This window comes from Passer domesticus, chromosome 16, assembly GCF_036417665.1.
Source record: "Passer domesticus isolate bPasDom1 chromosome 16, bPasDom1.hap1, whole genome shotgun sequence".
NCBI classification, from domain to species: domain Eukaryota; kingdom Metazoa; phylum Chordata; class Aves; order Passeriformes; family Passeridae; genus Passer; species Passer domesticus.
In genome coordinates this window covers 14,238,603-14,262,749 of record NC_087489.1, presented here as the reverse complement: position 1 = coordinate 14,262,749, position 24,147 = coordinate 14,238,603, and the positions used below count along the sequence as shown (strand labels likewise).

General features: G+C 49.1%; 1 protein-coding gene across 1 annotated transcript in view; it reads right to left on the bottom strand.

The window, feature by feature from the left end:
* The window catches only part of NFATC2 (nuclear factor of activated T cells 2), a 75,656-nt gene that overhangs the window by 12,329 nt on the left and 39,180 nt on the right, over positions 1-24,147 (bottom strand). Inside the window, exons 7-9 of the mRNA XM_064391393.1 lie at positions 22,021-22,076; positions 21,131-21,257; positions 18,915-19,607 (exon numbers count right to left, since the gene is read on the bottom strand). Of these exons, the coding sequence (XP_064247463.1) occupies positions 18,915-19,607; positions 21,131-21,257; positions 22,021-22,076 (876 nt within the window). The remainder of the gene's footprint in view (positions 1-18,914; positions 19,608-21,130; positions 21,258-22,020; positions 22,077-24,147) is intronic.

The window sequence follows — 24,147 nt, the reverse complement described above, 5'->3', positions numbered from 1 at the left end:
CCCTAAATGCACTGTAGATCAAAAGTAGCAGGAAGGAAGTACTCAAAACACAAATCTGTCTGGGACACCACCTCAGAAACACTAAGGGCTCTCTAAGCACTTTCATTATTGTCACTGTACTTCCAGAAGAGATCAACAGCCACGATGAAACACCTCAAAGCTGGCAGGAACAGTGACCTCGAGGGGAATGGGGGGACTCCAGGGCTTGGGGCTCTGTCATCATCCTGCCACACGGCCCTGACCAAAGCAAGGACCAGACCTGGTTCAGATCTGCTTTGGGCTGAAAAACACACCAAGTCTGTGAGGTCACACTCCTGGAACTGCAATAATCCCTGCTCAGCTCACAGAAAACAGCCTGAGAGGATGATGACCTGCACACGATGAGCTACACCCTCAGCAAATCCACTCTGCTGCGTGTGGGCATGGAGCAGGGAGCAAGCACCCCCAAGAGCCCTACAGGAGAGTTTTAAAGTCCTCAGGCAGGACTTCAGACCCTTTAGATCCCAAAGCACCCTCAGCTGCTGAGCTCACTCGGGCAGTAGGAGAATTACAGCCCAAAGACACAGAAAATGGGGCAGTGGGAGAGTTAGAAAGAAATGACACAGAAAATGGGGCAGTGGGAGAGTTAGAGAAGAAATGACACAGAAAATGGGGCAGTGGAAGAGCCAGAGCACACATGACACATTCTGCTGCACAAACAGCTGCCAAAGGCTGCCCTAAGTGAGCTGAAGGGAACAGTCCTAAGGCTGATGTGCCATTTGTGGAGCTTTCAGTAATTTCATCTGTTTGATCCCTGTTTGAATCTACTGAGTTAAGTTTTCGAGGCACTCTTCCATGGCCCAGGGAACTGTGATATTTTCAGGACACACATGCACACACGAGCTGGGATTCTGTCTGGGCTGCTGGCTGCAACAGCACCACAAAGAACAATTTTTGCTCCAGAGTGTGATTTCCTGTTTGCTCAATGGATTTCAGTATTTAGTCACCACTTTTTTCATCAGGCAGTTCTAAGACTGGTGCAACCCCAGACTGGAGGAAGAAGGAACCTTCAGGAACAATTCCATGCCCGTCTCCTGCCCCAGCAGGATTCAGCAAACGCCTGTGGGCAGCCCTTGGAGCTGTTCTGCAGGCTCAGACTCCCTGAGCTGAGTTTAGAGGGGCTGTGTCAGACCCCTGGAGCAGGGCTGGGCGAGGCAGCCCAGCAAACTGGGCTGTTTCTGTTTCTTCAAATCTCGTTCTCTGCCCAGCCCAGAGCACTGCAGACACTGGCACCAAAGCCAAGGGTGGTGCCCAGGGTGGCACCCAGGGCCAGGCTCTGCCCAAGCCCTTCCCAGGTTACTGACCAAGGACTGCTCTCAGTATCAATCTGGCACTGCCAGAGCTACGTGGGCATGAAACAAAAGCTCCTGTATTCCTGTTTGCCAGGATGGTGATAAATGTCCTGTGCTTTGTCAGGTAAACCCCTGAAGCCTGTTCAGTCGCCACGCAGGAGGCAGAGAGGGGCTGCAAGGAGCTCAGCTGCTCTGTGCAGCTCCTCCACCAGGGTCAGCAGCTGCTTTGGGAAGAGTACCTTGAAAGTGGAAAACTAGATCAGCCTGGGTGTGATGAGGAACTCCAGGCCACCGTGGATTTGGTTTGTAGTAGCTTTCCATAACAAAGTCTTTTTTTAACTGACTTTCTTTCTGCTCACATATATTTAGATCTGACTTTCATTCTGCAGCACTCTGATGCCAGAGAGTTTTGGCTGCAATTGCAAGGGAAGGGACACGTGTTTGAGTCATGGAGTTGGCTCTCTCTCGTTGATACTCAGAGAGTTACTGAGAAAAGATGAAGTTTGTATTTAGATTTAGTTTACATGCAACAAGACCAAGTAAAATATTCCAAGTAGAATGAGCACATAATAAATAAATACACAAAAACTTATACCAGAAGGGGATGGAGTTCATTTTATAAACCATGTTACTGGCTAAACCCATACAGAAATATTAGGCTGATGGACTGAAGCTTAGGAAACAGAAGGCAAGAGTCCTCATTTTGTCACTGCTAACTCTTGTCTGTGCTGCTGCAAAGCACAAGGGTGAGGTGTGCTCCTGCCTGCTTTACTGAGCCTGCTTTGCACCTCAGGGATTTCACCCAAGCTGCTGGGACAAGCAGTGCCATTTGGTATTAAGACACATTTCTTGTAGATCAAAACCAGCACAACCGGAGGAGGCTGGTGATGACTTTCCCCTGCAGCAGCAGCACCTCAAGGTTTAAAACCTGATGAAATTGGTATTGGATACCACAACACCTCTAAAACAGCAACTGCAGGGAAAGCACACAACTCACTATCCACATGTCACTGTGCAGTTTCATCATTCTCCTAGAGTTAACCTATTTACTGGGGCAGGATGAGTCACTCAGCAAAGTGATTCAAAAGCAGAGAGAGAAAAGAGAATGGATGCAAGAAAGCTATTTTTTACAGGAAATAATTGGGGGAGGACAGAGGAACAGCTACAGCACGTTCAGGATTAGCTGAAAGTACAAGATAGGCAATGCTGCTGCTTTTTTATTTCTGTCACAAAGGAGCAACCAGAACAAATATTTAATTGAGGGGAAACAAACCATATAACAAATATTTAATTAAGGGAAAACAAACCATATTAGCCTTCCCTTTAGGCAATTTTGCAGGGGATGAACAGTCAATAATGGAATCTGTTTCTCTCCCTTGAGCTCTAGTGCTTATGTCTATTAATCCACAAAACTATTCACTGGCTCTAATTCTCTGGCATCTTATCTGTGCTGTGTCTTCACTCTGAAGGGCTGTGGGGTCCTGCAGAACCCCAGCCTCTCCCCACTCCAGCTTTCCCTCCTGACACGTCTGAGCTGAATTCTGAGCCTGGTTCTCAGGGGGAAACAGCAGAAAATCCTATCCTAAGGTAACAGGGAGGATGCACAAGCGGCCTGTGAGGAATTCTGCCAAGCAAACCCAGCTCCCCTCTGGCCCAGACAGGCAAATCTCCCTCTGCCTGCAACTCCTCTGCCTGACAAACAGCCCCAGCCAGCCTGCACAAGGCATTTGCTCCCATCTGCTTGATTGTCAGGAGGACTGTGGGCAACAGGCACCACATGAGCAGGGGAACACACAAAATCACTTCAACACACGGATTGTTTTTTCTATTATGCCTCCACATCCTTCCACAAAGGAATATTTGGGGGAAGATTCTTCCCCCCTTCGGGGACTCCCTCCAAGGCCACGGGCAGAGATGGGCAGCAGCTCTGCAGCTCCTGCCAACAGCAGCCCAGCACTGGGGGCTGCAGTTACTGCTCCCAAGGCAGCTGGAAAGCATCCAGACCATGAAATATTTAACTGCTTACTGACAGAGTGTTACAATTCACATCTAATAATGTCAAGGAGGTGCCACATACAAGATACTGTGTGTCTGCCCACATCCAGCTGTTTGCTCTTATTTTGCACTTTGACTGGAACTCCTTTGAGGCAGGAACTGCTTTTTTTAACTCTGGAGTCAAAGCAGCATCTGCCACAACAGAGTGCTGGGGTTTCTACCATAAAATAATGTACTAATAAAGATACTATATAATACTATGGGGTATATGTATAAATCAGAGACCACGAGACAGACCTAATTACAGAGACACGGATAACTGGAAAAAGGAGGGCAGAAGACCACGGGAGCAGATACTGTAACTGGTTTTACATCTTGCCTCAAGAAGGCCAGGAACATCTGACAGTAAACAGCTTGAGAGAACAAGAAAAATGTTATCTGCATCATCCAAAGGCTTCAAACTTTCAATCTGAATCAATGGCATGAATGAGAAAACTTTTGTTTTCAATATGAAGAGAAGATAAAAGAAAAGAAAAAAAAAATAAAGGAAAGAGAAAAGAAGAGCTATCAATTACCAGAAACAGAACGAGCTCCTCCATGTCCAGTGGAGGTTCACCTTTAGCTGAAGTGCAGCCCATACTCCTGAGGTTGGGCAATTCCCAACCTCACCACAACAGCAACAACCTACATTTGTTCAGAAATTAGCCCTCAATTATTTCCAGATCTCCCTCAACTAGTTCAGATATCCCAATTCCAGATCAAGATGTAGGAACCACCACCCAAAGAGACTGCCCCAGGGAATCCTTGCTGGGATTTAATGATGAGCCATCCCCAGTTTTCCAGCTGGGAGGTCTGGGGGCTGTGTGGATCCCCAGGCCAGGCAGGCAGGAGGTAAATCCTGTGCTCAGGCAGGGTCCCAGGGCATTCCCAAGTCTGGGATACCTGGCAAACCCGTCCTGATCTCTGCCCAGTTCTCACCAGCTGTGTAACCACGTTCTCCTTTAAACACGAGTGTGCTCAGCCAGCTCAGAGCCCTGTCTGTGCCTCATATTGAAGCTATTACTCTGCATTTAACCACGCACCACTACACTTCCTGGGAGAATTCCAACCTCACAACGGCGGCTTTGGAACCACGGCTCGACAGAACACCCTCCTGCCCAAGAGAAAGATAAAACTTGCTTAGGTCTGCCATGATCTCATCGGAGCCCAGCACACCCTCGGCAGCAGCTGGCAGGCTGTGCATGGGGTCAGTGGGAGTCTGTCTGTCCTGCTCTGGGGAAGCAGCCATGGACAGATGGAACACACAGCAGCAGCGAGGGCACGTCCCCTGAAACCTGTGAGCAGTGTGGGAGGAGGGTGGCTGCCAGCAGGAGAGAAATGCCCCGCTCACACACACAGGGCAGGGCAGCCACACGCAGCCCTGGGAGCTGCAGCGAGGCCGCGCTCCTCGAGGGACCTCGGCAGCTCACCCTGAGCTGAGCACGGGGCTGCACACCCAGCCACGTGTCACACATCAAACACATCAAACACAGCCAGGGACAGGCACACGGCACCCCGGGGGTGGCACCCTTGGGATGGCACCCTCAGGATGGCACCCTCGGGATGGCAACCCTAGGGATGGCACCGTCAGAATGGTAACCCTCAGGGTGGTAACCCTCAGGATGGCACCCTCAGGATTGCACTCTCAGGATGTCATCCCTCAGGATGTGGCACAGGCCATGCCCAGCACCTCCAGGAACACCACAGAGATGTCCTGGGCAGGACAGGAATGGCCTTGGGATGGCCCAAGGGAACAGCCTTTGGGATGGCCTACAAAAATGCCACATCAAGAGACCTAAACATGGAAGTGATGGGAAAATCCAGACTGTCCCCGAGGCTGTGTGTTCCTGCTCTTTGGCCAAGAAGTTAAAATTTGCTCAAGCTGAAGTGGGTGGTTAAGCCTTGGCAACTTCAGAACAAGTTGATGCTGCTGTAGGTGGTGGGAGAGGGCAGAAGGAGCATCACAGAACTGGAAACTTCCCGTGTTTTGAACTGACAGCAAGCAGAGGCCTTGGGAGAGCCCCCTCAAGCAGAGCTGGGCTATGTCTCATGGCCAAGTCAGCAGCCAGCATCCTGTTGGTGAGCTGGGAGTGTGCTCTGCCCTGGCTGGGTCACACTCGGGTCACACCACGGGGCTGTCCTTGGGGTCCCCTTGACCAACCCCTCAGCATGACTAATCAACACCGAAAATAATCACCCAGTTTGTCTTTGGGCTGGAAATCACCACGGGGAGTGCAGCCAGCCAGCAGAGTCTCCAGAGGGCTTGGTCACTGCTGACCCTGGCTGAGGGAGGGGTGACCCCCAGGAGAGACAGGCTGCAGCCTTCTGGCCACCAGGAGAGGCAATTCCTGTGACTCAGGAGGGTGACTGGCCCCACTGGGGACCCCCCTTCTCATTTCTAGGTGCAGAAACACCTCAGGCTGTTTTGTTTTTCTCCCAGTGGTGTGAGGTGCCCAGCCTGGCCCTGCCACTGCCCAGCATGGGAAGGGGCCAGGGAGCAACTGCTTTGGGCTCCTCTCAATTCGAGAATGTCATCTGCATGCAGCTGTTAGCCTTTTGGAAATCTGCTGGGTTTTGTCTGCCTCGTGTGGCTGCTGCTCCAGCTGCACAGCCCTGGCAGCCAGCCAGTGTGCTTGGGGGACCCAGACATGAAAGGCTGTCCTGAGAGCACCCCGGGGCTCCCCTTGGGCAGGCTCTGCTCACTCAGGGGGGAACGGGGCTAAACTCCCCTGTGATCACACCAGGGGAGTGGGGAGACTGCACTAATATGTACTCATCAAGAAAACTGCAAACCATTACGGCATTGCTACCCACTTTCTGGTTTTCTGCTTTTTTGCAGTTGGTTCTTTAAAATCCCATCTTGAGATGGGAAAAATCAATGCCATCTATGATTGAGAAAGAGGACAGGCTGGATCAGAGTGCCGCGAAAGGGCAGGGCAGAGAGCAGCATTAGGAGGAGGTGGAGGCTGGCTCAGACTTATTTCCAAGGAACAAACCTTTAACAGGGTGTGGGTTATACATGGGAAAACAGGGTGATGAGGTAAGGTTAAGGGACAGAGCTTTACTACCTGAACAATTCTTCCATTTGACAGCTGAATACCAAATCCCCTACTTTTATCCACAACAACTCCAATTCCACACTCAGTTACTCAGGGACATGGACAAAACCATCCATCACTGAACAGGCAGGTAAATACAAGCCACCTCTAAATGCAGCCTGATCACAAAACTGGCCTGCACACCTTTCCCCTCCTGAGCAACCACAGGAACGATGTGGGGTGATTAATAACTCCTCATTAGGAGCTCTAAAGTAAGCTCTAAAAGAAAGTCTAAGTGATAGGAAAGTGTGTTTGGAGCAGTGCTGTGCTGGGGCTGCTCCCCTGGCCGGGGCAGGATGGCCCTGGAGGCAGCACTGCTGTGCAGGGTCCTGGGGGAAAAAAGGGAGGCAAAATCCTCTCTAGAGAATCCCCAACTCCTGCAGATGATAGGCACATTGTACTTAAAACTAAACAAAGTAGAAAAAAAAAAAACCACATCGTGTGGGCTGCTTGTAAGGTCACTAAGCCAGGGAGAAGGGACTGCTTTAATTTCCCTTTTACCTGGAAAGAAAAATAAACTGGAGAAAAAAAACCAGCCCAACAAAATAACCCCACCACCTCTCCTAAGGGTTGGAAAAAACCTGTCTGAGAGGGGAGATAGGTGCAAACAGCTCGTTGAACGCGTGCTGTTTTCCATCCCCCACAAGAGGCCTTGCTGTGCTCTCAGCCGGGCTGGACACAGGCAGAGGGCTGGGAGAGGAGCAGCAGGACGTGAAGCTGGCTGTGCTGTCCAGAAGATGAAAACACTACTGCTGTTTATAGAGGGAAACCCAATTCGTCAGCCCAAATGAATTCCTGTGCTAATCCATGCAGGCTTCATGTTTTCCACCAGCCCCAGCCACTGTAGAGACTATCTTTAGGAGGCACAGTGTGTTTGGAAAGGAGCAGCTGGAAAGAGGGGACGCTTATGCCAGCTTGGAAGGCTTTCTGGTATGGAAAAAGAGGAATGCTCTCTTGGGTCTCCCCACAAAATTAAAGCATCTTCATCCAGAGCAGAGCCATGCCAAGCACAACAAACAAAAGCGGCTTTCCCCAACTCTCCTGGGCAGCCTCGCTCAGGGCTCACAATGGTTTCCATAGAACTTGTTTTGCTATCATAACAAATTCGAGCTGTCCAGGCGTGATGGCCGCGCTGTTTTCGAAAGACAAGAAAATTCATTTCCTCACTTTCTGCCCTGCCAAAGCATTTCCGCCTCTGTGCCACAGACAGGGGCTCCCCAGACAACCGAGCATCCGAGGTGTGGAGGGGACAGAGACCCCAGAGGCTCTGCCCTGGGGCACTCAGGGGCTGGGCAGGGTGCCCTCTGCTACCCCTCATCCTGCAGGCTCCCACACTGCCAGCCTGAGCTGGGCACTGCTGCCCTTTGCTATCCCCTCATCCTGCCAGCCTGAGCTGGGCACTGCTGCCCCTTGCTATCCCCTCATCCTGCCAGCCTGAGCTGGGCACTGCTGCCCCTTGCTATCCCCTCATCCTGCCAGCCTGAGCTGGGCACTGCTGCCCCTTGCTATCCCCTCATCCTGCCAGCCTGAGCTGGGCACTGCTGCCCTTTGCTATCCCCTCATCCTGCCAGCCTGAGCTGGGCACTGCTGCCCTTTGCTATCCCCTCATCCTGCCAGCCTGAGCTGGGCACTGCTGCCCCTTTGCTATCCCCTCATCCTGCAGGCTCCCACACTGCCAGCCTGAGCTGTGCTCACCCAGGAGGACAGGACTGCCTGCTGCTGCTCCCACAGACTGCTGAGACTGCAGCCTCACTGGGGCTAAGGGCTGGGTATTCTGCCAGGGTGCTGCACTGCTTGTGCCCCGTGGCAGGGCTCCCTCCAGCCCCTGCACGGACACTGGTGCTCAGCAGCAGGCTCTGAAAGCAGAGATGTGTTTCTGCATGACACACTGGAGGAGCATTTAGTGCTGCATCTAAACCAAGACTGTTATCTGAACAGTCTGAAATTCTCTGAAGCCATAATCTTGATCTAAAATTTGTTAGTTTTGAAGAGCTATGAAGTGTAACCAAGAACACAACAAAGGGCCAGAGATACCAATTTCTAAAACAGACATGGCACTAGTTTTGGGTTTTAGTAACAACCTACAAAAATTGTCCTGAAGAAAAATTTGTATAAAAATCAATGGCATTAAAAAAAAAGAAACATATCTTACAACACCACTAAGTTGAGGGTATGAAGCTGCAGGACAGCCTCAGAAGAGCCCTCATGCAACCCAGCCTATCTAGCTGAAAATCAGGATCTACCTGCTGGAGTCTCAGATGCTGCAATCTTGGACTCCTTTCCAAGGAAGGAGACAGCACCCCACCCAAAACAAATGAACAAAGGTGCAGAAGAAATCAGATAAGAGAAAATGTAATGCAATTTTAAGGAAGAAAGATACACAACCCCAACTACAATTAAAAAATGCAGCTGCTAAAAGTTCCCCTCATGTTTGCCTCAGTCCTGACTTAAATCTGGATCTGCCTGATGTGTCCAGACTATTTCCAGCCTTTGCAAACATAATTTGTACAGAATTATAATGACTTCATCTGCAGTGCCTTGAAGTGGGGCACTTCCCTGAGTGAGGCACAGGTTCCTCTGCTGGTGACAGGGACACTGCAGCAGGGCAGCCCTGCTGCTCCTGGGCAGAGCTGGAGGCCCACAAGTGCCTGGGGACTATCTGACCACAGAGGGAATGCCATGTCTGCTCCACCAGCCAGGCCTCTGGCCCCGTGGCTGTGGAGTCTCCTGGAACCCAGACCTCCCCAAAAAACAGGCTGGGCTGCTCATAATGACAGAGGCTGAGCCCAGGGAGGTTTAAGTGTCACGGTACTTTCACCACTGACCCCCATACTTACGAAGTGGTTCCCCCTTCTTTTAGTCACTCTCACTCTTTCCAAAGAAGCTTAGAAACCACCTAAATAAACCAGCACCCATCCACTGCAAATGTCACAGGAGTCATTCATGTGTCTCACTATTTGTCCTACATTTGACTCCATTCATTCATGGCTGATGAAGTCATTCATCATTAAGAAACCAAACCAAACCAAACCACACCACAATTTGGGAATCTTTGACTAGACTGCCCTGGCAGAGCTGATCATAGGGAATGATTGCAAACTCACACTTTTCTAATTTACTGCTGCCTTTGCTCTGGCCCAAGTTACTCCTTGCAGTCACACTGAGAAAGGAGCACGCTGCTGGCACTTTGCAGGGACATCACCCCACAGCTTGTGCAGGGTCTCAGGTTCATGCAGAGCACATTGTTTGGTGCACAACCAGCCCTTCCCAATGCCCATGGCCAGGAGCAAGGGACAGCCCCTTCTGACCTTTGCTTCCACACCTGACAATTATCCACGTGGAAGAATCCCCCCTCGGGTGGAAGCCTAGCACCCCAACATCCACAGGCACAAGTCAATAATCCTTTTCTCACTACATCCAAACTGTAATCTCACCCTAAAGAAGCAGTGCTTGTTCAGCTGAAGGCAGAGGTTAGTTTATATTTTGGAGTGCAAAGTTTCCAAACTAAAAATCCACAAAAGGACATGGCTTGATTAAAATGGGAACTGTGTGGATTAGGAGATGAGGAGTGTCAGCCTGGTTTGTCACTGGGTCACGAAGAGCTGCTCATGGTGGAGCTCTGTGATCCTCAGTGGTTTGACTCCAGTTAACAGTAGCTGAAGATTTAACTCTTTTACATCTAATATTGGCTAAATCCAACTCAAGACCAAGTTCTCAGTCATTTGCAGACCATTAGTCATGCAAATTTGTAGAGATCAGAGTTTTAATTCCAAACAGACTGCAGCATCCCCTGGAGATGTGCACACAAACTGGAGGATATGAATGCTTGCAAAATTGGGAATCCTTGGATTTCAGGTTTTTGCAGACCCCTGTTAGAGTGAGGAGTCATCTGTGAAATTCCCAGCTGGATGCATGCCCGGATTTCTGTGCTTGCAAAACTGCAGCATGGAGACTCAGAGTGATGATTCAGACACAACTGCATTGTTTATACATTTTAGGTTTCTTCTTGGTAAACACAGAAATTGTTGAATTACAGAGTGAGAGTGTGAAAGCCAGCACCTGCTTGAAAATCAAACTAGCAGCTAATGTGCTGCAGGGAGTTTTGTGGTCTCCAAGTACCTGTTCTTCCCCCACCCCTGATGTGCTGCTTGCTTTGCACATCAGAGGAGCTGCGGTCACCTCTCAGGTCATGGAGTACCTCGCACAGCCAGTGCAGGATTGTCTCATACATTTGCTTTAAAAATGCCTCTAAGCACTCACTCAATCCAAGTGTGAGCACAGAAATCTCTTGGAATTGGTGAGGAAACAGCAATGAAAGGGCTGGGCAGTGCAAGGCCATACCAGCTGCTGCTGGGCAGAAAAGCAGCTCTCACTGCTCTGAGTTCCCTCAAGAAAACTAACTCGGATGGGAAATTCAGATGATTCATCCTCATTTTCTTAATTTAAAAATGGCCAGAGATTTAATAATAAATACTGATTATAAATTACTATTATATTTCTATATGTATAGTTAATTATAAATAAATTACATTATCACTTATAACAAACTATGAAAAACAGGTGGAAAAAACCCAGATTTTAAGCTACTAAGTTCTAGGTCTCCATTCTTGTGAGACAAGAGGTCTATACAGACAAAAAGTCCTCCTACCAACTACCCCTGCTCCCTGGCAGGAGGAGACCTGAGCTGAGAAATTCTGCTTGTGCAAGTAATGCTGAGAATCCAGGCACTGTTCTACAGTAGAAGACTTTATAACTGCCTATAACTGCTCAGTTTGCACCATAAAAAGACTGTGGATCTTTAAGATGGTTATTCTTGCCAAGCATTTTATTTCACAACAGTTAAAAAAATGCGCAGATGTTTTCCAAACTTTTCCGAGCAGCAAGGCTCTGCGCAGCTGCTCCCAGCATTTCAAAGTGCAGCTCAAAAAGGACTCCAGTCGCCTTCTCAAGAGCCATGGCAGGAGGAGCTGAATCCTCCCAATGATTACATCGAGCTTTAAGGGGAGAAAAACCTTTTCCCCAGCTCTGCACATTCCTAGCATGAACTCAGTTTGCAGCAAGTGAAGCTGTGAGGAGCAGCAATGCCAAACCCAGGCGTTCAGGGCTCATGAGTCAGGCCTCCAGCAATCATGAGACTGGTTTTTAAATCATGCAATCAACCTCCCGCCCCAAAGTTGCATCAGTTTTGTCTGTCTCAATTTTGAAAGCCCAAAACATGCCATTTGTATTTTTAACATTTTGGTTTTTTTCTTGGATAGGACCTGAAAAGGTCAGTAAGAAAAGTCTCCTGCACAGGGACTTTTAAATTGCTATTAATATTCCAAGAGCTGCAATGAAATTTGCAGAGAATTAGCAAGAGCCTCGAGCTGCCACGTTCATGAGCTAGTTCACTGACTAATATCCAATTACACGATGCTCATTCTGAAGGGGAGCTAAAAGGATTTTATTGCCCTCCCTGTTTGTGAGGGCAAACCCTCCTGGCTGCAGGTACCAGGTCCCTCAGCACAGCCTGCTCCTGTACCTGAATCCAGCTCAGTGCTGGGAGTTACTGGGATTCATTCAACAGACCAAGCAGGCTGAGCTCTGCAATTACTGTCACAGAAAAATCCCTTCTATTTCCCCACATTTGTATTTGCTCTGTCAGCTACCCCAGCTGAGCAGGAACAAGCCCCCTGCCCGTGCAGAGTCACCCCAGCACAAATCCCTGCAGTGAAAGAGCTGCTGCTTCCCTGACTCAGCCTGACTGTGCTGACCCCAGGGTTTTACACCAGCAACAAGGGTTTTCACCATAATAGCTGTGTTAGCAAAATAAAATTTAAAAAAAAAAAACCCAACCACCTTAACCAGCTCTGTGGTGAGCTGCTGGAGTGTAACACAAGCCCTGCTCGAGGTTTCCAGAGAGCACTTCTCTGGTTCAGTACAAAATGGAGAATCACCTTTCCTGCTTTGCATGGTTTTGTTATAAACCATTTTCTAGCTGCACATCTCTCATCACCAAAGTCCCCATTTTTAAAAACTGCTGTCAAAACTGTTCGGATTTTGACTGCACTGAAAGAATTTCTGTGTGAAGCACCCAGAGTCGCTCCCAGCTTGTAGGAAGATCCCTTTTCCTCACACCTGCCCTCGCTCACACAACAGCTTTGCTCAGTCTCCAGACTCATCCCAAGAAATTAGAATGCTTCTGGCAGGCTGACCCCCAACAGTGACCTGCCAGGCAATGCTCACTGCTGGAAAGCACCTAACTCTGACAGGTACAGCAAGACAGGAGAGAGCCTCTGGAAAGGAGAGAAAGGAGAGAAAGGAGAGAAAGGAGAGAAAGGAGAGAAAGGAGAGAAAGGAGAGAAAGGAGAGAAAGGAGAGAAAGGAGAGAAAGGAGAGAAAGGAGAGAAAGGAGAAGGAGCTCTGCCAGTCCCTCCCTTCAGTGCAACATGATTTAATCACCTACAGCCCCTCCAGCACAGCCAGTGCTGCTCCAGCTCCTGCACACCTGGGGGGACCTGGATGTCTGGGATTGCCCAAGAAAGCCACAGTTTCACCACTGATTTCTTGCCTCAGCTGGAGCCAAGTCCCTCAAAAGCTCTGATCCTGCTTCACCCGTCTGTGAGAGCTGGGGACAAGCCTGTCTGCCTCCTTCTGCAGTGGAATAATTTTAATTAATTACCATTTCTCTGCACTGGAGTGAAAAATGTTATTGTTATTATCCCTTTAAATTGAAAGTGGATTGAAGGAATAAAAGTAAATGTATGGTCTATTTTGGCAGATGCCTCCCAACAGATGGGTGTCTATGGTCTCCTTTGTAAGAGCTGTCTGCTGCCTGTGATTCAGACTGTCTAAGGAATGCCATGAGCTTGGCCTAAATGGACAGCAAGTCTGGGAAAGGACTTTATTGTGGTTTAGAAGCTTTCAATTCCCAACTGCACGAACAAGTTCTTTTTTTTCAAGTAACTCTTTGCCAGTATTTCAAAACTATCATTGAAAATTGCCTGATGCCTCCCGAAAGCTGAGTGCTTTCAGCTGATAACAGCCAGCCTTCAAAGGGGACGTGCCTTCCACCCCAAACCCCTGGAGCTGGGCTGTGCTGACCAGGTGCTGGTGGGCATCTGCCCGGGGAGGAGGCAGCAGTGCCCACGTGCCCTCCTGCAGTCGTGGGCTCTGCATGTTCCTGTGCTGCTCCACAGGAAACGCTTTGTGACACAACTCGCCTGTGGGCACTGACTGCACCAATTAGAGATTCCTGAGCTCCAGAACAAAGAGGTGCCAGTGGAACGATGGTTTTAATCACTCAATTCATTTTCTTCCTTCCTCTGCTGCTGATTTGGGATGTATGGGTTTTTCTTTTTCTAGCTTTGTTTTGGTTTGCATGCTTTGAGGCTGCTGGGGAAAGGGCAGTCTTCAAATGGGGCTGGATTTGTCTGAACTTTTAAACACTGAATTGTTGCTAGAGGTGAAGAAGAAGAGCAGATGGTGCCTGCTATAACAATACAAATAATTCATATTTAGGTATGCAAGTGTAGGGATTTTTCTGAGAATCCACGTGTGTGTTGCTAACACAAATTAATTAATGCTTAACTGCACAAGAGGGAAGGATAAGGTACTTTTTAATAATGGTAAACTGAAGTGCAGGGAAGTTGAATTCTTTGCTGAAAGACCAAGCTCAGACTGAACCCAGACCTTGCCCCTAACAGACTGATCCTTCTGCTTCCTGCCAACAGACTTCAGGGTTTTGGGAGCAGAACGATGCCTTTTCTCTTTTTATACTGCCTCTAGAAAAGTGAGCACAGCACAGGGCATGGAGATCCTAACCCAAACCCACACGAGCAGTGATCCAAAAATAAAGCTGCAGGGAACCAAGGGAGTGCTGCAAGGTCCCAGCAGAGAACAGAAAATCTGTAAGAATGTGAGTCAGAGCTTCAGGAATGAGCCTGATGAATACACAGATTTGCTAGAGTGTTTGAGCAAAATGTTTTGGAGCATATACAGGCTTCACTCTTAGTCAAACTCTGCCTGAGCAGAAGTGACCACACCTTCTATGAAAATTCTAATTAAAAACAGAGCATGGCTTTTTTAGATGCAACTTGTTGCTCGAAACTGAACCCCAGCCCATTTGTAGGATTCAAATTCACCCCTGTCTAAAATGCCAGCAAACAAGAACATTCCCCTCTGCCCTGTCTTGCTACTTTACTCTGTGCGTGGACACAAGATGAAAACAACTACAAACCAACCTAAAACATGCCCCTAGAGCCACCATCCTCTGGTGGCAGCACTCTGAGCTCTGCCAGGGCTTCCTGCAGGTACTCCCTGCCCAGGGAGAACAGAGCTGGCCAGAAAAGAAAGCTTCCTGCTGAAGGTGAAGGAAAGAAGGGATGTGAATTTCATGTCACGGTACCAGGGGGACAGACTGAGGGTTTTGTCACTGTTAATGAAAGAACACAGGAAGGAAATGTAGGGATGTAACACTCTGAGTGCTGCTGGTGAGGAAAAACTGCACAGGGAACACCCAGCTTGTCGTGGAGGTGATCTGAAGTGATCTGGGTGATGTGAGGACCACACTGCACATCCTGCACAGCCGCTTTCTAAAGAAATATCTGACGTGTCTCAAGTTTTCTGCGAAATACCTGAGCTCACTGTAAAACATCTCTGCTGATCAGCAGCCTGATAAACCACTACACAGCATCTGCCTTGCTCCCCTCCTCCCCAGAGGACATTTCTGAGCACCAAAAATAATTTTGAGCTGCTGTATCCAGCAGACTTCGGAGTGTCAGATGTGGTTAGACAGTTACTATTTGAATAATGACAATCATTTCTCTTTGCAAAGCTCAGCCTGACAGCTGGAAAGATCTCAATCTAAGCTGATACCACTCAAGCTACACAGCCACAATGTGTGTGTGGAATTGAGCCTGGTGTCTGTGCCCATGGCAGCCCTGTGGCTCTGCAGGAGGAGCACAATCAGTGCCCCAGCCCTGGCTCACCCCCTGACCCTGCCCCAGCAGGGCACTGCAGACAGTGCTGCAAAGAACTACATTTTGGGCTGGGTTTGTGCTGTAAAGAGTTAATCTCAGTGCTCTGAGGGTGCTGGAGGAACTACATTCTATTTGTCAACATATTTATGTGGTTGTTTGGGTAACTTTTACCATCGTGGGCGGTTTGGTTATGAATAATATTAAGATGAGGCCTGGGCTGAAAGGAGCTTATCACTGTGTCACCCCATGGCTTTCACTTGCATTTGAGGCTGGTCCCTGCTTGCCAGCACCAGCCTGGACACCTGATGCATCCCCAAGGTCTCCTGCACTCAGGGACACTCCTGCCACTATCCTCACCCCAAAGTAACTCCAGCAGCAATGAATCTCTGAGGCAGAGCTGTGTAACACAGGTTTCCCTGGCACTTTTCATGAACAGTCCCCTCCTCTGGGGATTCTTCCCAGTATTTGATATCAGAAAGTTACAGCTATATCTATTTTACAGAGAAATATAGAGGGGTAGTGTGTGAAGGCAGTCATGTGTGGCAGTGCTGAACTTGCATCAGTCCCTGATGGGTGCACATCCAAATGCACCCTCTCTGCCTGGGGAAAGGAGCCTTCCTTCCTGTTCTGTCACTCTGGCTGGCAGGGCAGGGCTGGGAAGCTGCAGGAGGCACCACGGGCTGGGCACCTCCTGCCTGAGGCTGCACAGAAAGAGAAAAGGGGCCAAAGTCTCCTTCCAGAAAGCAAGTGGCAGCTCTGCACATCTGCAGCAGGGCCAGCAACCAGCTACAGCTCTGCTGGGATGATCACCAGGGGGCTGGGCAGGGCCCCAGCTGGGCACCGAGCACTCCTGGCACATGGCAAAGTGATGGTAAATCCTTGCCATCACCTGTCCTGGGCTCCAGGCTGGTTTGGCTGCACTCAACCTTGAGAGCCTGCTCCTGCAGAGGGGAGAACAGCTCTCATCTCTTCAAGGCAGGTTAAATGTGCTGAATTCCCAGTGTTTTGTGCCCTGTGGAGCAGTGCAGGCTCCGAGCAAAACCAAGCCATGGTCTCAGGAAGGACAAATGACATCTTTTTACAGCAGGGAAGAGAAGAAAACAATGAGGGCTGCTGCCAGCAGTGACTTCAGGAAGCTGAGAGGGGTGCAGAGAAATGACAACAGTGTCACTGTGGGATATCCTGCTCTGCTCACTGCCAGGACAGCCCCAGCACTCTCAGTGCCCACTCTGAGAGGCACCAGCTCCAGGAATGAGGAACTGCCAGCGTGGTTCATGGCCAGGTCACTGCACAAACTCAGAACAGAACAGAAACAAAGCCCAGAGCACCGAGGTGTGTGTTAACCACGGAGGCAGGGGCTGCTGAGAGGAGACACGAGAGCACGGGGACAAAAGCTGGATGTCAGCAGAACTCTGGAGAAAGGAGAACAAGGCAGGGGGAGCAGGAAGATGGGGGAGGCAGGAAGAGGGAAGGGAAGTGAGAGACACCAGCAGTGATTGCCCAAGAGCCTGGGCAGCAGCAGCAGCACTTGGCTCATGCCAAGCCTGCCTGGGCCAGCACCAGCTCCATGTCTGCCCGTGAAAATCACTGCAAGACCTCACAGCTCACTTTATCTCACAAGGGCTTTCTGGATAAAAGGGATTTAAAGGCAAAGCCTCCGTAATCCTTTGGGTTTGCTTTCTTTTAATGCCATAAAGCACAAACCCAAACTTTCTAGTCAGGAAAAACATGGCTTTTGTTATGTTCTGAGTCACTTTTCCCCAGCAGCAAACAATGTGGCTTTTCAATTCAAGTCCTGAACATTTCAGAATGAAATGCTTTGCAAAGCCCTAAAGTAAATCACAATTCTCCAAGTCACACTTGTAGCTGATATAAACTCACTGAGGTCAGTAAAGAGAGTGCATGTGGCCCATCTTGCCTGGCCTGACATGGGTGGCATTGTTGATAAAGCAATCTCTAGCTGCAATCAACTGAAGATGATGCAGGCAGCCAAGGAGAAACCTGGGATTTGATTATTAATTGCTGTTCTGCCTAATGGCTCCCTTAGCAGGAGCTGAGTGCATTCTGGGTGAGCTGTGCTGCCCCTGATTCAAAACTCAGCAAAATTAACTTTGCAGTCTGTCTTGGGAGTTCTTTTAAGTGGACTATGGCTTGACTTTCAAGTCAGCTTTTACTTCAAGATTCTTTCTGTTCTTTCTTTTACAAGGTGTGTACTAAGTATTTTTAGAAATGTGGAAGAATCTCTCAGCTTTTCATATTAAAATTACCCTAAATAACAGTGTTTAGTTCTCCTGTCAGAAAGATCCTCTTGCTTTGTTATCATGCCCAATTCCCTGAATGAAAAGTGAATCTCCCAAGTTAAATTTAGGACTCCTGAATGTCCTGCTCTGAGAAGGGAAGCAGTAAAAACTCTCCAGATTTCACTGCGATGGCACCGAAGCTGCATCAAGCACTCTGCAAACACAGTAACAGAGGAAAGCATCCAAACTCTGCCACAAAGCCAGCAGTGAAGGCTGCACACGATACAGAGCACTCGGACCCAAGCTGAGGAAAGCAAACCTTTCACAGGCACAATTTCACAACTCCAGGTAAGTGCAGTAAAAATCCCAAACTGCTGGGTGCTTGGAGCACATCCTGGGGCACACCCAGGAGATCAAGCCTGCAAGTGCCTGCACTGAGAGGAGAGCAGAGCTACGTTTGTGACAATCAGGTCTGTACTTCCTGCACAGGAACATCCTGCACTTGCAGCAATATTTCCAGCAGCCTCACTCCGCTCCCACTAAAATCAATGTTGGGTTTGCTGCTGCTCTCTGTGATTGCAGTGTCCAGCTGCACTATTAATTTTGCATTGATTTCCTCCTGCCAGAAACATGCTTTAATAAAAGAACCAATCAACCAGACTGCCAATAGCTGCCTACCTAAGAATAAGCAGGATATGTTCAAAGAAAGCTTTACTCTAACTTATGTTCATTCCTAAAGGCTAAATCAGCTGGCTCACAACAAAGGAACAGCATTGTTTCACTTATCAATGTCCCACTGTTCATCTAGAACATCTGCAATGGTTTTGCCTGCAGCACTACCCCATTCATTACAGGCCTTGATAGATTGCTCAATGGGCTTTTTTTTTGGTACAAAATGTACAACAGCATTTTACAAAGCGGACTTTGCCCTGATATGAAAAAATATAATAAAATAATGAAGAAGTAATTTCAGATCCGCCATTTTCCAAACTGGCAATGGAACCTTTGGCAAAGGCAGACAAAATGGGACCAGCTCAAAGTGGCACAGAGCAAGCAGAGGGGTCCTGTGGGTGAGTGGCCAAAGTGCTTTGCCATCAACCAAAAATGCACCTAATGAGAGACTCCAACACAGCCTGAACGCACATCAAATGTCCACACCCACCAAGGGACCACGCCGAGGAACAGAGCATTGAGAACTCCAAGCTCACCCCTCCCTCCATCACAGCAGCCCTGAGAGGGCACAGCACTTACCATCGTCCAGGTAGGCCTGGTCCAGGTTCTGCTCCTGCTTGATGGTCACTCCTGCTGGCAGCACGTCCTTCTGCTCACTGCCTGGTGGCCCGTTCTTGGCCGCCCGCTGGCCCGGGGCTGCCTGCTGCTGCTGCTGCTGCTGCTGCTGGATGACCGTGGGGTACGCGCTGGGGCTGAGCCTCTGCGCCTGGCCGGCCTGCGCCTGGCCGGGCCGCGACGTGAAATTCTCACAGCACATGATGTGCTGGAACTCCTGGTGGCCGCCGCACCTCAGCTGCTGGCTGGTTGGAGAGTAGTGGATGACGGGAGACGACTGCGGGGAGTGCTGCAGCACGGCCGCGCTCTGGGCCGGGGAGCCGGCGTGCACCAGCACGGACCTGTGCGCGTCCGCCATGGCCACGGGCGCGGCCATCAGGCCGGGCTGCTGGTAGCCCAGCTGGCTGGGGCTCAGGCTCTTGCTCCTCTGGTAAATGACAGCCGGGTTCTGCTGCTGGTACCGCGAGTCGGGAGAGGAGAGGCCTGAGCGCAGCTGCTGGCAAGGAGCCATGGTGGCCACGAGGCAGGAAGGGGACTCGGTGGCCATTGAGTGCTGTGAATAGTAAGGCTGTGTTACTGTCCCCAGAGCACTGTGCACTGGACTGCAGATTAGGGCTGGATCATAGTCATCAATGGGCTCTGTTTTGATTGATGGTACTAGAATAAAGCATGCAAAGGACGTTATTCGTAACGAGCTGAGGACAAACAGAGAGCTTTTCCTTGAAGCAATAAGAGATTTAAGCCTTTTACAAGATTTGTGTGTGTACATTCACATGTCACAAGCACTGAGTTTAATAAATCACCCACATGCAACCACGGTAAAGATTCTTCAAAGCACTCTGTGCTAAGAGGTTATTGAAAAATCTTTAATGTACTAACGAACCACAAATTGCTAAAGTTGAAAAATTCAACACTTCAGCTCCTGTTTTAATTCATTTAAGGGCTATTCTGGAACACAGACCAAATAAGAAGTCATAGATAGGTGTTTCATGCAGTACTTCCAATCAATAGAAATCCCAGGACATAAACAACTGCCCATCTTTCTGTCAAATACTTAACAAGTGACCAAAGGCAGAGCTGAACTATTCCAGAGCTTTTGTCTCTGCTGCACAAATTTTATTCAGCACTAAGAGCTGAAGATCTGCCTGACACCATCATTTAAAAGACCAGGATTTAGTAAGACTTGGTTGAATCCTCGTGGGGTAAATGGTGGTCCTCTGCATTTCCAATGACTTCTGGTCAAATCTTCCCCAAAACTCACTACAGAAACACCACACAATGGAAACCATGCAGTGGTCATGCAAAATTCCTGTCTGGAAGTAAAGATCCCTCCTCCTAAGTGGTCTGTTTTAGGGATTGTATTGAGAGAGAAGTGTGCTTCTCAATACTGTGCCAGAGCAGAACAATTGAGCACCTGCACAAACCCTTCACATTGGTGATACCCTATAGAGCTCATAAATTCAGGGAGAGCACCAGAGATTTTCAGGCTGAAGGAGAGCAAAATAAGAGTCTGAACGGATGTTTGCCTTTCCTTAGAGACAAGTCAAATTAAGACATCATTTGAAGCTTGCATAAAATGTGGTGCTGTTATTTTACGCTTTCTGCTTTCCACAAACACAATACTCTGGTTTTCTCACAGTATTTTCCTCCCAGCCAAAGCTGAGAAATTCTGGGAATCTCATTAATAATGCCGTTGCATTTATTGTGCCATGGCTCACCAACCCCCCAGAGCAAGGACATCACAAAAGCATTCGTATTTTTCTCAACTAGCCTCACTCTGAAGAGTATATATTGCTTGCCTTCCTCCATCCCAAGCTTTTTTCTGATGTTTTCTTATTGCTGGACACGTCAGAGAAGGCAACACTCGTGGTTTTCAGAGGGTCACAGCATGCCCCAGACTGAGCCTGTTCCCACTGAGGCTCTTGGCAAACTTCCACCAAGTGAATGGGGCAGCATCAGCCCATTGCCAGAATAACAGATAACTGACAACCCAAACTGATGGAAATTCCTCATCATAAATCACAGGCATCTTTAAACCAAGCAGCTGTTGGTTTAATTCAGCTGAGCTGAATTAAATTAGCAAATTTAGATCCTCAAAGAACAGCAAGAAAACAACAGAGCAGAAAATCAAATCCCGCTCATGAACTTAGATGACAAGTGGCTCTGTCCCTGAGAATTACCTGGGTGATAGGTGAAATGCTGGGGCTGGCTTCTTTTTCTTTTGCCATTGATGACATAGAAGTTCACCTTGACGGCTGTGCGGATGTGCTTGTTCCTGTACTCAGGAATCTCCACAAAAAGCATGCTCTGAAAGAAATAACACAGGGGACAGCAAGGGATCAGCACCTGAGGCTGCGCAGGGTTTGACTGCAGCTCCCCTTGCTATAGTCAGAGCAAGAGGAATCTCCCTACTCATCCCTATAAAGGTATGAAAAAAAGGGGCAGATGGTGGAAGACCAGATTATTTTTGGTACTGACAAGTTGGTTTCTATGGACTATCCCTCCTGCACTTGGAGAGAGAAGTCTCAGCTACAAATAAAACACGAAATGGTGACAAACGCAGAAGCTCTGCTAATCCCACAGAGCCTGATAAAGGAGCATGCACTGCAGAATTCCCTCTTTTTGTCAGAGTAACTCAGTTATTCTGTAGGCTTTTGGTTTATCCACAGGCAGACCCTGCTGCCTCCAGTCAGGCACAGCCCATGGCAGAGTCACTGCTGGCTCCTGAGAGCGCTGCCTGCCCACCAAGGTCCCAGCAAGCCAAGGGAACAGAGGGGCTCCTTCCCTCCCAAGAGCACTGGAAATGCTGCAGGACAAACCCTGGATCTGGGCACAGCACCCAGGGCTGGCACAGGGGCAGCACCCGCAGAGCCTGGGCTGGCACCGTGGCTGTGCAGGACAGAACGCAGCAGCGACTCCTTGGGGGTCTCTCTGCAGGAATCAATCCCTCCTGCAGCACATGCACTGCTGCAGCATGTTCACCGTGGCACTGCTGCTCCTTCTGCCTCTGGAAGCCCCCCTTGAACACAAGCTGCTGCCCAGGAGAGAACACCCTGTGTTTCATACTCACAGGCTGGCTCTTGTCCTTGTCCACCGTTGCCTCCATTTCCCAGATCTGCTGTCCATCTAGAAGAACATCACAACATTAACCTCACTGTGGGCTTTTTTTTTAAATCATAGGACTTATTAAAAAAAAAAAAGTGAGACAAATCAAAGGCATTAAGCTAGCAAAGCTCTCGAAATGGACTTGATTTCAAGCACCTTCCCAGTCCTCACAGAAAGCACCAGCATTTCACTGAAACACATCACTGAACACTTCTCTTGCCAGGAAAGAGCTTACATCCATATTAAAATTCAATGTTTATGTAAAAATTAGCCAGACTGAGGAATGAAGTATTTAGCACAGGTGCAACATCTGCTTTTTACCAGGCCTGAGTCCAGCCAGCCTGACTGGTGGAGGGCACCAGAAGGTCACACAACTCGTGAATGGTCACACTGGGTCAGCAGCTCAGCAAACCTTCTGCTGCTCTGAGCCAAGACCCCTTGGATTCCCACAGAATGCCACTGACAGCCCCAAAGCCGTGGTAAAGCACCAAATATTCACTGTACTCAGTGCAAAAACACTCCACTGCATGTGGGACAGCCTCTGCCCTGAACCCCTGCAAGCTTTGCTGCCCTTAATTATTGCATCCATGCAGCTCGTCCCCATCCTGAAGTTACACAAAATTACATTTAGAGAGGAAAATAAAATTTGATCCCCCTGTATGGAGCACCACCACAGTAACCCCTGCGCTGTAGGAGTGTATCAGCAGTGACAGGACACTCATTTACAGACTGGGTACTTCCTCTGGTTACAAACACTTCTTAAATATAGAAACATGTTTTGCAATGCTTTCCTTATTTATTTTTTTTTTAGATTTTAATCTTTACCCCTTTGCTTTTCATATTCCATTGAGCCTGTTAGCCAAGCAATTTGCAGATGAAAAGTACTGATGGGAGGGAAAAAATTGCTTCATACCTTTCTGAAAGCTTGCTTTTAAACTGGCCAGAGGACACATATCCCAAGGACCTGATGGACTGGGAATGCTGCAGCCAGGAGCTGCTGTCTGCTTTAGGGGGAGCAGCTCTGCCTGCTCTGGGGGCTCCCCAGACTGGGCAGAACAAGGGGGAAAATCTCTTAAACCCAGTCCTTCTCACAGAGCTTTTTATTTTTCCCAACTCTTGGAAGTTCTGCAAGAGCTGCTTTTGTCCTCTGTTATTTAAGCACTTCTGCTTCTGGCAAAAAGGGAAATGAAAGAGTATTTTTAAATGCATTTTGCATTTCTTCTGTTGTTGTGCTCTTTGTTCAGACAATGAGCTGACAGATGTGCTGGGCTCTCGGGCAGCCTCTTCCCAGGACACAACCCCAGGGTCCCTTCTGCCCATCCCCTGGGAGAGAACCTCACCTGTCCCACACCCCACACCTGGGACAGCCCTGCTCACACCCACTGGGGACAGGCAGCTTCTCCTGGAGCTCAGGGCTCTCATCCCTCCCTCGGGATGGGCTCCTGGGGCAGGGGGCACCAGCCCTGCTGGGCTCCCTCACCCCAGCCTCCCTGGGCAATGGACACAGCCAGGGAGGGGCTGGAAGTGTGGCCCCATCAGGAGATCCCAAGAGTTGGAAGTGTGCCCCACCAGGAGATCCCAAGAGCTGGAAGTGTGGCCCCATCAGGAGATCCCAAAGATCAGGGATTCCCCATCAGGAGACCCCCAAGAGTTGGAAGTGTGGCCCCACCAGGAGACCCCAAGAGTTGGAAGTGTGGCCCCACCAGGAGATCCCAAGAGCTGGAAATGTGGCCCCACCAGGAGATCCCAAAGATCAGGGATTCCCCATCAGGAGATCCCAGGCTCCCAGCTGCAAGGAGGGAACACTGAACAATCCCAGTTTTCTCAGTCTCTTTTGATGCTCCCTCCTGTGAGTCAGGTGTCGTTGCCACCCTGGGCTGAGTGGCTGCTGGGGCTGGCATGGCCTCGGCAGAGCTCTGTGGCACTGCTCACCCCCAGGGACTGCTGCAAAGCATGGAAATATTCCATTATTTCATGTCACTTAACATCAGCACCCGCTCTGGCCATCTCTATATTCCATCTGTACCCCTGTCAATGCAGCCAAATCCTTCTGCTGTTGAGACAGAAACAGGGAAGGGGGAGCCAAAACACT